General features: G+C 42.3%; 1 protein-coding gene across 3 annotated transcripts in view; it reads right to left on the reverse strand.

The window, feature by feature from the left end:
* Positions 1 to 13,174, reverse strand: part of ankrd44 (ankyrin repeat domain 44) — a 46,812-nt gene that overhangs the window by 9,084 nt on the left and 24,554 nt on the right. For 2 of the 3 annotated variants that reach the window (XM_050048620.1, XM_050048622.1), the window contains exons 12-23: positions 8,890 to 8,998; positions 8,308 to 8,376; positions 6,978 to 7,118; positions 6,452 to 6,517; positions 5,944 to 6,055; positions 5,245 to 5,316; positions 3,960 to 4,161; positions 3,181 to 3,268; positions 2,978 to 3,095; positions 1,265 to 1,487; positions 937 to 1,024; positions 20 to 103 (exon numbers count right to left, since the gene is read on the reverse strand). In XM_050048620.1, the coding sequence (XP_049904577.1) occupies positions 20 to 103; positions 937 to 1,024; positions 1,265 to 1,487; positions 2,978 to 3,095; positions 3,181 to 3,268; positions 3,960 to 4,161; positions 5,245 to 5,316; positions 5,944 to 6,055; positions 6,452 to 6,517; positions 6,978 to 7,118; positions 8,308 to 8,376; positions 8,890 to 8,998 (1,372 nt within the window). The remainder of the gene's footprint in view (positions 1 to 19; positions 104 to 936; positions 1,025 to 1,264; positions 1,488 to 2,977; positions 3,096 to 3,180; positions 3,269 to 3,959; positions 4,162 to 5,244; positions 5,317 to 5,943; positions 6,056 to 6,451; positions 6,518 to 6,977; positions 7,119 to 8,307; positions 8,377 to 8,889; positions 8,999 to 13,174) is intronic. The other variant, XM_050048621.1, reaches the window with a different exon arrangement.

Genomic DNA, 13,174 nt, shown 5'->3' on the forward strand with positions numbered 1-13,174 from the left:
TTACACACACACATCTTACCTGTCCTTGGCGTCTTTGCAGCCAGCGATGTCCGAGCCCATGGCCTCCAGCAGCAGAGATGCACAGGACTCGTGATCGTTCACTCTGTTGGTGGAAAGTTTTTAAAGTGTTCAGTGTGTTTTAACTGTGAATCCTGATGCTGCTGCTCCGTGTCAGTCCAGAGGATGTTAAGCACTAAAATATCAACATTTCTTTTGAATATTTTATGAAAGTACAGTTTAATAAGAAGCTCTACAGCATTTTATTTCCTTTTTTCTTTTCACTTTCTGAGCTGCGCTCACTATCTTTCACAGGTTCATGAAGGAAACCGTAAAAATAAACATTTTGATCAATAAACTGATCGACAGAAAGTTGAAATGGCTTTTATTATTTTTATAATGGAATTATTTTTCTTTGTTTCTGTAATTAGTTGAATTCTTAAAGTCTAACTTTTATTCTTATTTTATTATTGTTTCTCGTGAGGGGAGACTGGCAACTATGAATTTTAGTGTATGACGTAAACCGCTGTGTTTTTACTGTGCATGACAATAAACTTTTTGAATCTTGACTCGATGTCACTGTCAGTGAGGGCCGTCCCTCAGTGATCTCTCTAATATCATAAAGGTTAAATGAATTCTGAAGTGAATGAACTTAAAAATCATTAATTCAACAAAATTAAACATCTTTGGGGGTTTTTTTTTATCTCACAAATCAAATTGACAAAAAGCCACAACGGATATTGTTCACCATATTCTGACACTTCACAGATTAAATGATCAATAAGTTCAGTAGAAAACTAATTAATAGATCAATGAGAGCAAAAGTAATCATAACTAAGAGCCCTGGTATAAATACAACAACAAATGTGTTTAAATCAACCCACTCTTTTCAAAAAGGTCAATAAAAAATCGATCAATAAATAATATCTAATAACTTACACAGCACAGTGCAGAGGGGTGAACGGGTTCCCATCAATACAGCGACAACCTTTCTGCTCCAGCAGAACCTCCACACACCCCTCATGACCTGCACACACACACACACACACACACACACACACACACACAAAAATGATGTTAAACTATAAATCAGACCAGCAAAGACGTGACTCAATATTTCTCTTATTTTTGTCGTTTTCTCTTAAAATTGTCTCTGAGACTGTAAACAGTATCATGTAATTATTTCTTGTACGAGCGTCACCTCTGAAACAACAACAGAGTTAAAACCAGTTTCCTGCAGACTGGGTGTATCTGTATGAACACTGACCGTAGTAGCAGGCCCAGTGCAGCGGCGTGTACCCGCTGTTGTCTCTCAGCGGGGGGAGGGACGGCGGCTCGGAGCAGGCGATGCTCAGCAGCTCGCTCAGCCACGAGGCGTGACCACGGGCGGCGGCCAGGTGGATGGCGGTGCGACCTCGAGAGTCGCCAATTAAAACCGAGGCTTCCTGCTCCAGCAGACACTGGATACACTCCTCCTGACCACACAGCAGCTGCAGAAACAAGATGGACGTCTTTAAATGAAAGTCAAACATACTGCTGGTTCACATTATTATCCGCCATCTTTATATAGTGTGACACAAGTCTGAGGGTTAATGTCACATATCTGTGTGATATAAAAGACAGACACAACATTCAGTCACCTTGATGGACTCTTTGGAAAACCTTTTTCTTTTAGTTGATTTAATGATAAGAATATTATTAACAGAATTGCAATAAACCTTATTTATGCAACGCTTTTCAAATCAAGTCCTTTACATGGTTGAACCAGGATTAAAACATTTCTTGACTGCAATGAGGCACAAATCAGACAATCAAAATAATACAAACAATAAAACGGAGTGACGACAATAACCAGAAAACTACACTCAGCGGCCTGGCAAAGATCTGTAGCTGATCACGGCCACTCCAGACAATGCAAACTGTGATCTGCACCTGGTGGAACTGTCCCTCCAGGCTCCCTTAGAGTTTCAGCGAAGACTGCAAAGAACAGGGACTAATTCATCTTATAATGTGCCTAACTTCTGTGGATCATAACATATCAGGTATGGAATTTTGAGACTCTGGCTCAAAATGAGAGCAACATTTTTTTATGAATGTCTAATTTTTAGCCACAATGACGGCAAAAATATGACCTGCAACAGACGGGAAGAGTTACTGATTTTAACTGAGCTGATTTCCAGAAACACCTTTTGCTCTATGCTTTTGCTGCGTGATTTTCTTGAGCCTTTTAGGCCCCTGCTGGCCAATCAAGAGCAGTGAGCAGTCAGCATTAAATGACGGAATAAAACAGCCAATAAAACAGGTTTATCAACAACTGTGAGTTACCTCAACCACGAAAGATCACTGAGCATACACTCGTAATTGTGCGCACAAAATATAAAGCTGATCGGTCCAGTAGTTTGTGAGATTAGCTGTGGACACTCACAGACACACGACCGAACACATCATACCATTCAGGCTTATTATGCCTGATGGAGACAATAAAACAGATGAGTTGGAAATAAAAAACATTTACGAAAAACCTTTTTTAAAGATAAGTTTTGAGAAGTGATTTAAAAGATCTCACTAATTCTTCACCTTCAGATCATATGAGATTTGAGAATCTGTCATCCAAAATAGGAAATTAAAAATGACTCGCTGGAACAGCTGGAAATCTATTTCAGACTTCAGGAACACTTGTAAAATATGCCTGGACTTTTTCATTAGTTTATACAACAGTGTTTTAAGTGTTGACATGAGAAGCAGACAACAGAAACATAGAGCACAGTAAAGTGAAAGAAAGTTCAAAGAAACATAGCATAAAACCAAAATCATGTCAACCTGGTCAGCAGATATTTACAGTCACCAACGCAAAGAACTAAATAAACTGTAACACAGTGATAAAAGAAAAGATATAACAGATAAGTGCTATGATTGTTCTGGTGGAACATTCAAGCCTCCCTGAAGTCATGACAGAGAAAGGGAGAATGTGAACACTCACCCCGAGGTGCAGCGCAGTGAGGCCGTGGTTATTCGCAGCGTTCACGTTTGCTTCCCGCTCCAGCAGCAGTGACACGGCGTCCACATGACCTCCTGCGACCGCCAGCATCAGAGGAGTCCTGCAGACGAGGACAAGGAGGTGTTAAAAACAAACTGGAACAGATCAAGAGAAAACTGAAGGGGAGGAAAACACAAAGTACTCACTGTCCCTGAGAGTCAGCAGCATCTACCAGGTCTGCACTGTCTGATTCATCCAGCAGGAGGCGCACACATGTCGTGTGACCGTTCATCACTGGAGGAGGACGGAGAGGGTGAGGCAGCAAGAGAAGAAGAAACAGAAAGTGACAGAGATGTTTATTAATAGTCGGTTTGATCAGATGGGGAGGATTCCTGCGTCACCAGTGCAGAGAGTGCAAAAATAAGAAGCACAGGCCTAAAAGCGGCGAGGTGAGCAGCGTGCTGGATACAAACAAATATTTACAACAAATAACCTGTTTTCAAACACAGGTATGAGCTGAAGTCACTCATGTGAACAGACGAGCTGTGACTGACTGTACGTCCGAAGCTTCAGACGTCACTGCTGATTCAGGGAGACGTTCAGTTTGTCATTTAGCAGCTGAACGATATGTTCAGGTGATTAGAAACACACAGTCATGGGAGCATTTACACCTGGAGCCACGTAATAAGGTTGTAAAGTAATATTTAAACCTCCATCACTATGTTGTGACTCGTACGAAATATCACATAAATATCCCATGAGCCCACAGTGGAGGTACATTAGTATTGAATGATGGCTTTTTCCAGACAGTACATTTACTGAATTCACTGTGTGTTGTTGCATTAACAGATCCAAACCATCAACAACAGCCTGAGACCAAGTGTCCACATACTTTTGGCCACATTGAGCTGAAACGTGTTGAAACCAGATGTTAACGTGACACAGAAACAGGAACAGTGAATCATGAGCTTGAAACTGAACCCACCTGCCAGGTGGACTGGGCTGCGTCCGTACTGGGTGTCAGTGGTGCGCGGCGACGCGCCCTGGCTGAGGAGGGTGTGAACACACTCGGCATGGCCCCGGAGGGCAGCCAGGGCCAGGGGGGTCCTCCCCACCTCGTCCCCCTGGTCCACCTCCCTCTCCCCCTGCAGCAGCACCTCCAGAGCCTGAGCGTGGCCGTGGTACGCCTGCAGGGAGACGGAGACGCTTCATGAAATTTTCGTCATCAGAGTCTTTTTTTAGCCACTTTAAGACTCATTTATTCAGGAAAAGTTCTTGTTCAACTTCTGTGTTCAAATATTTAAGATTTTTCCCTTGTTTTGTTAAATGAAAAACTACTGTTTAATTTGATCTTTTTATATTTACTTTAAAGAGAATTCACAGTTAAGGTTTGAAGAATTTATGTAAACACTTAATTATTTCTTTCCTTTTTTTATTCTATCAGTTTATCTTTGTTTTCTGTTTTCAGTGACTAAACTGCAGAGAAGATTGTTTGTCTTTGAAAAATTAAGTGTTTTTTTCATAGTGAGTTCACAGCTAATTTGTATACTTAATCAACATTTCCCATACAGCTCATGTGTTTTGAAACATTTAAGAACTTTTCCATCTTTCCTAGTAGTAGTTGTAGTGATTTTTATTCCGAACATGCAAAAGATATATAACGTATATATGAACAAGTAAAACAGAAATAATAATACAAAAATGGACAATCAAGACAATTTTAGAAAAGAAAACAGCACAATAATTTCATTTACATGTCCGAAAAGGGGTGGGAAGAAGTACAACTTATGTAATCCCGCCCCTTCTCCATAAAATATTATTTATCTCCCTCTTCCTTTTACATTACTCTTTTCTTATTTATATATGCATATACACACACACACACACACACACACACACACACACACAGATATGCATATGTATATACATACATACTGTATGTACATATATACATATACACACAAACATACAAGTACACATACATACATACATACATACATATATACACACATACACACACACACTCTTTTTCCGTTACATTTCTTAATTGTGCTGACAAATATAAATAAATAATAATTAACAAAAGAAAAAAATATATTTAAAAAACAACAATAACAACAAAAACAACAACATAAACATGGTTTGGTTAAAAAAAAAAAAGTTCATATTTTATGATACGATATTTTCAGTTGTTCTGTCAATAAAAACATATGTAAAGACAGTGACATCACATGCTATCGTGTGTGTTTGTGTGTTTGTGTGAGACTCACAGCGAGGTGCAGTGGGCTCCTGGCGTTCGGAGATTCAGGGTCGTCTTGGTGAGTGTCGTCTCTGTCCAGCAGCTGCAGGTCACAACAACAACTCGTCAACACTGAACCTACAGGAAGTCCTCTCATATATAACATGTACTTTACACCAGTGGTTCCCAACTGGTGGGTTGCAGTCCATCCTGAATGGACCACATGTGACTCGCAAACAAAACACACTTTATTTTGAAGTACAGTGAATTTCCAGCATACAGCTTTTATTCTGAAGTGCTGTTTCCTGTTGTAGAGTGGGTTACTAACAGACAGCTGCTTGACACACACAGTAAACCAGCTCGATGACATGTCCAAACACAAGTATGATGTTGAGTGTAATGAACTGTGTGGACCTCAAACTAATGACTGAGGAAAGAATCTGGAACCTGTGGTCGGACCAGTAAGGAACCTCTGCTCTATACTTCAATATCAAAGGGAAGTGACTCTTGTGATTTTATGGATTAATATACTCGAAACATTTTAAAACGTTTTTGACACAAATTGTGTTTAAAACAAGAGACAGCAGAAACTTGGAATGTTGCTGCGCGGAGAGCAGAGAAAATATGATCAGCCAACAGATGGAGAAAATGCCTCGAGTCACAAAACAACTATTTCCTCCCTCTGTGTGTGTGTGTGTGTGTGTGTGTGTGTGTGTGTGTGTATACTGACCAGCTCCAGACAGTGCCTGTGTCCATACGCCGCGGCGTAGTGGACAGGACTGTAGCCCTGCTTGTCTTTGAGAGAGGCCGTCGCTCCGCTCTGCAGCAGGAACTCTAAACATCTGGAACACAAACATCTCAGTTATCATTCAACACACTACACGGCTCACGCGCAACACTGAACCAGACCATGATCTGGTTCATATTTTTGCAGTGAGTAGCGGCACCGTTTCATTTGTGTATTGCATCATGGGACGACAGATTGACATACAATGAAACTGTGCTGGGCAACTGCTGCCTCAGATGGGTCGTTTTTTGGCCCGCCAAAATAAAAGCACACTAAGTGTTAGTTAAGTGTGAGCTGCTGCATGTTTTTATGAAAAACATGCAGCTGTTTTTTATTTGATTTAATCACCTTTCGTGTGTTTTGTCCTCATAAGCTTATAAACATGAACATGCAGAGTGAACCTGGACACAGCTTTGGTCAAAATGACGTATATCTCTTAGCATGGACTTACAGCGCCGCCTCTTTCTCCCTCTCTGCCTGGACTCCTTCGCTCTCTGGCTCCAGAGCCACACGGCGCCTGTAGAGGAGGAGACAACAGGAGGGAGGGAGGAAAGGAGGGAAGGAGGGAGGAGGGAGGGAAGGAGGGGTGAGATAAAGGAGGATAAAGCATCAACACACTCAAACAACAGCCTCTTTTAATACGCCGCTATCTCCTGATGCTAACAAGTGGATAACTTGTTACTGTGCTGCCGAGCGCCAAAGTGTGGTGCTGCCAATCCTGGAGGCCAAGCATGACTATCACCACCTCAGTCTCACCTCCAGGTTACCATGGAAACAGAGAAGGTGTGGACCGGCAGGTTTCTATATGCAGTAACGGTAGACAGCTACCCAGATTCTCAGAGCAACACCAGAGAAGCAGTGTGAAGAGCTTTTCAGATTCGCCTCCTCCTCTCCTCGTCGGGTTTAAAAATAATTCTCCTCCTAACTTTGAAACAACAGACGATGAAGAGCAGATGTGTCTCTGTGCTCCTCCTCACCTCCTGTCCAGGTCCGAGGCAGCTGCATAGTGCAGGGCGGAGCGCCCCCACTGGTCCGTGGCGTTGATGGCTGTGCCACAAGCAACCAGAGTCTCCAGACACTGATAGTGACGGCTGGCGGCCGCGTAGTGGAGGGGGGTTCTGGGAAATAACGGAAGACACAAATATTCAGACACACCAAGTTTCCCTCAATTACAAAACCTCAGGACACACACTACATGGCCAAAAGTATATGGACACCAAACTTTTTTTTACCTGGCTACATCGATTTCATTTATAAAACTTTAATTCCCTGCAGCTGTGAGTAATGTCACTTTGTCGTGTGGAAAAATAGTGTCGATCAACAAAACACTCACAGATGAAGCAGTTTATTGAGCTGCTATCAAGTGTCCCATATCAAGAAAATACTGTCATTTCAGGGGTGTTAACAAACAATTATTTTCACTATCGATTAATCTGCTGATTATTTTCTCGATTAATCATCATCGATATCTGACATGTCGATATATAACAACTCATTTGGCTGATAACTGATCCTGATCTTTTTCCCCACCTCATTTTAGTGATCAAGTCTCTTCTGTGGACTGATATTATCGCGTATCCCTGATCATTTTGTCTATAAAATCTCTCGTCATAATTTCCCACAGCCAAGATAATATCTTCAAATGTCTTGTTTTATTCAACTAACATTTCAAAACCCAAACAAGTTCAGTTCATATCAATCATGACAAAAAAAGCATCAAGTCTTCACATTTAAAAAGCTGAAACAAGACAATGTCAAATTTTTTCATTCCGCCACAAGAGCATCAGTGATGTCGACCGATCTCTGCAGCATATCAGATATCGGCAAAAAAATCCAATCACATGCATCACGAATTTGCTTTCCTGTGAACTTGTGCACACTCCCTGATGGATATTTTTGCACCTCCTGCACACAACTGTACAGCTTTCTCCTTCTGAAACAGTTACATTGTAAATGTTAAGCTGTTTATTATTTGCTCTATTATCTTTTCAAAGAAACTTCCTCCCATTTCTATTTTGATGTTTCAATTCTATGTTTTTAAGTGTTGCAGTACTTTGTCTTTATTCTATTTGCTCTAAATATGTTTATCGTATGTTTAATGTGTGAACCAAAGACTAAAGATAATAAAACTTATTCTGACTCTGATAAAGTCTTGACAGAGGTCTTTAGAAAACCTATGCACACTTGTCATGTTGAAATACGAAAGGAGCTTTTCCAAATTGTTGCTAGAAAGTTAAAAATGATAACAACATCATAACAGTACGCACTGCAGCATTGTTCAATCTGGACAGTGATGTGTTCTCTTACCTGCCACATTTATCCCTCCTGTTGTGGTCTCCACCGCTGCTCAGGAGCAGCTTGACACACTCCACATTACTGCACACAGAGAGCAGGCAGAGACAGACCATTCAGACTGTGTACACTGACAGCTTTAGTTACTGCTTTAAAGGTTAAAACAAAAACACCTGATGCTTAATAACCCACAGGAAGTGATAAATATAACTTATACTCTTCAACACAAAAGATGATGAAAGGATGATTCATGTTTTGAACACCAGGGTCACATTGTCACACTGTGGGTTTTTATCAGTCAGATGAGGAAAGTAACACGAAGAGTCCGACTATCAGACAGGCTTCAAACTAACACTCAGGTTTAGATAAGATGAGATAAGATAAGATAATCCTATACTGATTCCCAGAGGGAAAATCTGGATTTCACCATCTGACTAAACCGTTTACAGCCCGTCTGATCATCTGAATGCTTGAGTTTGAAATGATGTCCAGAGCTATGAAAGTAAGAGCTGCTGTAAAGAACCAGAATGATCCTTTAAGGCCTTTTAAACCTTTTGATCCAGATATAATGTGTGTCTTTAAGACAGCGTGACTCACCCTCCGGCGGCGGCAGCGTGCAGGCAGGTCCTCCCCAGGCTGTCAGGAGTGTCGATCTGGAAGCCTGCAGACAGGACCGAGTCGTTACACATTATGCTAAACCTCCGGCCTGAAGGGGGCAGCGCAGGGAGAGATGGAGGGAGGCCAGACAACACACAGCAGCAGCCACCACAGAGAGAAAGAGACACAGGAAGAGGAGGAGGTGGAGAGAAAGACAGGTGTAAGTGCAACAGGTGGGGGAAGAAGGTTAGGTGAGAGTGCATGATGCTGGACGTGCAAACAGGGAAACACAAACATCTATAAGCTACGTGTTTCACAGCCAGAGAGCTGAAGATGGTACGTGTTATATCAGAGGAAGGAAGGAATCTTGCAGAGGAAGAACAACAAGCAGTTCATGTGGGTTTGATCAGTTCAATGATTAAGACTAAAAAGTAACAGCCCTTCTTCAGCAGACAGACTTTTAGAACATTTCTGGGAATTCAGGTAGCCTGGAAATCCAGACCCAAATCTAGAAAGATTTAGGGTCTGGCTATGAGTAATGAAAATGGCCCAACTCGAGGGGCGGCACCAAGCATGCATTTGTAAATATCACTGCACGCAATTGGATAACACTACGACCAATCAGAACAATAGATTAGACTCTTCTGGTCGGCAAAACAGCAAAAACGTCCTTCTTGCAAAGGAAAGATTCGAGCGCCGTCTTCTGTTCCTCTTTTAGAGAAAAAGCCAAGTCTAACTCGTTCATTGTAGCGGCCAAAGCCGTTTCAAACAGCTGGTGTTCATCCGTAGCCATCTTGCAATGTTTACTGACTGATTCCGGACATTGTCGTCGCAGCGCTGTCGTCATCTGTTTAGCTCGCCTCTGGCCCGCCTATATCAGATACACCGATGTGATTGGTGCAGCTCGGCTTCAACGGCATGGGTAATGAGCATCATTACTGATTGCCAGAGTGACTCGCTGAGCAAATTCAAATTGTGCTCTCGCGAGAACTCTGGATTTCCAGGGTAGAATTCAGGAACTGTAACTGTAAAAACTGCCCTAACTTTAAATGAGCATAACATTCGTCACATCACAATAATAATGACCTCAAACTTTTTTCAACATGCAGAACCTCCTCCCTGACCACCTGCTGTATAAAAGACGTGGACGTAGCCACCCTGACGTCACCTACTTGTTTGTGAACTCTAATTTTGACGCCACAAATTTGGCATTTTGGTCGCTGCCATCTTGGTTTTTTTTGCCATAAGTGACCATATTTGGACGAGACGATGGAGCTTCCTTCCTACGATTTCTCGGCAGACTCATGGATGTTTATTCTTGATGGATATTGTGGAATGTGTAACGCCGGGTTCACACGACTACATAATGTTGTTGTCTGCTAAAGATGTGTGTATCATGTCTGTACATTCAGATTTGATGAGATAAGCAGAACATTTATATATATGTTTTGATCCCAGTCCCAGTCTTGGTCAGGTCTAGTCTCTATAAACAAATATCTGCATATGAATGCAGTTTGTGGGCAATGGCACAAGATTTTGGTATTTGAAGTGTCCTGGTTTCCGTTTGTAGTTCGAGTAGTAATGACCAATCACACGTCACAATCACATCACCCATTGGTTTGTGGACTCCCATTTTGAGGCATTTTGGTCGTCGCCATCTTGGGTTTTTTGAGCCATAAGTGGCCATATTTGGACAGAGCGATGGAGCTGTGGACGACAAGCATTGCTACGCCTTAATCCTGACTGACAGTTTCTCTGTGGTAGCAGCTTGTCAGTGGGGTTTGGTTGCATGCAGGTGATTGGTCCATGTGGAGAGCAAAAGAGGTGCAACTCATAGGCCGAAATGCCATCTTGGAACCCATCTGCAATTTAGCTTTTATTAGCGTTTTACAAATTTGCCTGTATTCATATGCAGATATCTGTTTATAGAGATTAGCCAAAGTGTTGTCTGGACCTGTCTCAAGTTGCTAATCGAACTGTGAACAATTACCGGCACATGGAAGAGAGAGTCTTAGCCCATGTATCCGCTAGCTACACCGAAACCTCTGAAATGTTTATGATAAAAATATGATATAATGACCCTCCGAGACTGATCAACATCGGACTGATGGCTTCCGACATTGGGTCAGATCAAAAGATCAAGATGGGATAGAAAGATGGTTTATTTCAAGTAAATCTGTGGTTAGAAATCAGTGTGAGTGCACTGATAACATCTTCCAAGAGCCTCTTACCTACATGTGATGAACATGTAATCGTGCTGCAAGTATTTTTCAGTGTTTAATCATATATATTATTTTGAGGTAGTGTTGTCCAGCCATTGCAAAATAACTTTCAACTAAAAGCTTCTGGTTTCAGTTTTGTTCCCGCCATGACAAAACTTTCTGATGGTCCAGGAACTAACAGTGTCCTGAAAACAACTGAGTGGTCAAACACAAGCCTTCAGGGCTGCTTCAACACATTTACAGCATCCATCCGCATTGCACATAAGCAGCAGTGATCACCAGGATTAGGACCAGAGATGGGAAGCTGACCACACAGTGCACCTACTTTATTCCATAATTGTTTCAGTGTGGTGGAGTGCTGAGTCATGAGAGTGACCAGAAAACAGTCAGCAGATCCTCCATACTTTGCATGTACACAAAACATCCATTCAAACCCTCAACTTTCAGACTGCACCCCTGACACCACACGCTACGCTCATGTCTCAGTTCTTTAAAACAAAAATAGCATCTAGTTTTTGTTCCTAGAGAATTCAATGGAGGAGGATCGACCAAACAAACATATCGTGACATCACAGTCGCACATGAGTAAATTATAATGAATAACACTGTGTCGTCGTCTCGTGCTGTCGCTTTTCAATCCTCTATTATCACAGCTTGTTGAATCTTCACGGGTCTTTAAATGTCAAAGGGACTTTTAGCTCCCAAGTGCAACAGATACAAAAGCTCAGCACCACTGCTGCTCACAACCGTCCTGACCAGACGCAACACTGCAGCTGCTCACGGCTCAAGCACATGTAAATGACTCCTTTGTTGTTCAATACGGCGACTCAGCAGAGCCACATGAGGAGGTTCATCCTGCTCCAGGCCTCCACACACACAAGTGCCAGGGCCTGCCTCAAAATCCTCAGAAGGGCTTGTTGTCTGTCTCCTGTTCCTGCTCCACATTTGTTAAAGTTAATCTGCTCTGTAGTGGAAAACCAACAAAATACACGGGATGAGTGGAAAGACAAATTATTTCATAGCCAAAAGCAACAAGTAAACTTTTCAGATGTAAACAAGGTATCGACTACCAGTGCCGATGCTCTCAGAGGAGGATTCGGCAGAATACGCTGGTTTCCAGAGGAGAGTGGTCCCATCAGTGTGTGATTAGACTCACTGAGGCCTTGTCTTGTTGCTGGAACATTGTGACTTGCATTTGGCCGGCGCTGAATACGTGCGCTTGTGGAGGAATTCACCACCGGGAGCAAGAAAAACAACCAGCCCCATCCTCCCAGAAAACTACACTCAAGGACAGTGGTAAGGCAGAATGGACTCTGAATCTGATCAAACACACACACACATGGTGGAAACGATCATTCCAGTGCTCTCAGAAATATCAGAGAAGTTTGATTTTTGAATACAAAACTGTTTTATTAAACATTACTTACTAACATGATGCTAGCAGATTTTATCAGCTGCAACTCACTCCTCACAGAGACGGTTCATAAACCGTGACGGCCCACTTAAGACTCATTTCCTGTATCTGTGTTATGTTGGTTTCGCCACTGCCCCGCCCCTTTGGGAGACGAGTGGCGGCCCTGGGTCTATTCATTCCAATAGGAAAAGTGAACGTGAGTACAGATTATGATCGTGTCCTTTGCCCTAGAGATATTTATTGTGTCAGTCTGACTAAAACCAGACCAGAAAATCCCTGTAAACATGTCAGTGTGACTGAAATGGTCCTAAAGTGAATTTCTCACACACCCAGATCACACAATTGGGAGTTGAATTCCTCCTGCATGTATACAGTCAATCAGACCCAAACTGGCCGAGGCGCTCTGAGCATGCTCCACAGTTTCCGCCCCGGGCTTTGACCCGGAAGTCCAATAGCATTAAATGTGTAAGAGAAGAAGAAGCCGGTAACAACATGGAGAAATCTACATCCAGAGCCGTGACTTTTTGGACGGACCAAATGTACAGAGCTGTAAAGTTGTCCACCATGGTACCAGTTAGCTGCTAGCTAACCGTAGCTAACTTGTTTGTCCATTGTTTGGTCTGTGACGTAATAGGTCAACAGGAAAAAG

Source organism: Epinephelus moara, chromosome 7 (assembly GCF_006386435.1).
Source record: "Epinephelus moara isolate mb chromosome 7, YSFRI_EMoa_1.0, whole genome shotgun sequence".
In the NCBI taxonomy this organism is placed as follows: domain Eukaryota; kingdom Metazoa; phylum Chordata; class Actinopteri; order Perciformes; family Serranidae; genus Epinephelus; species Epinephelus moara.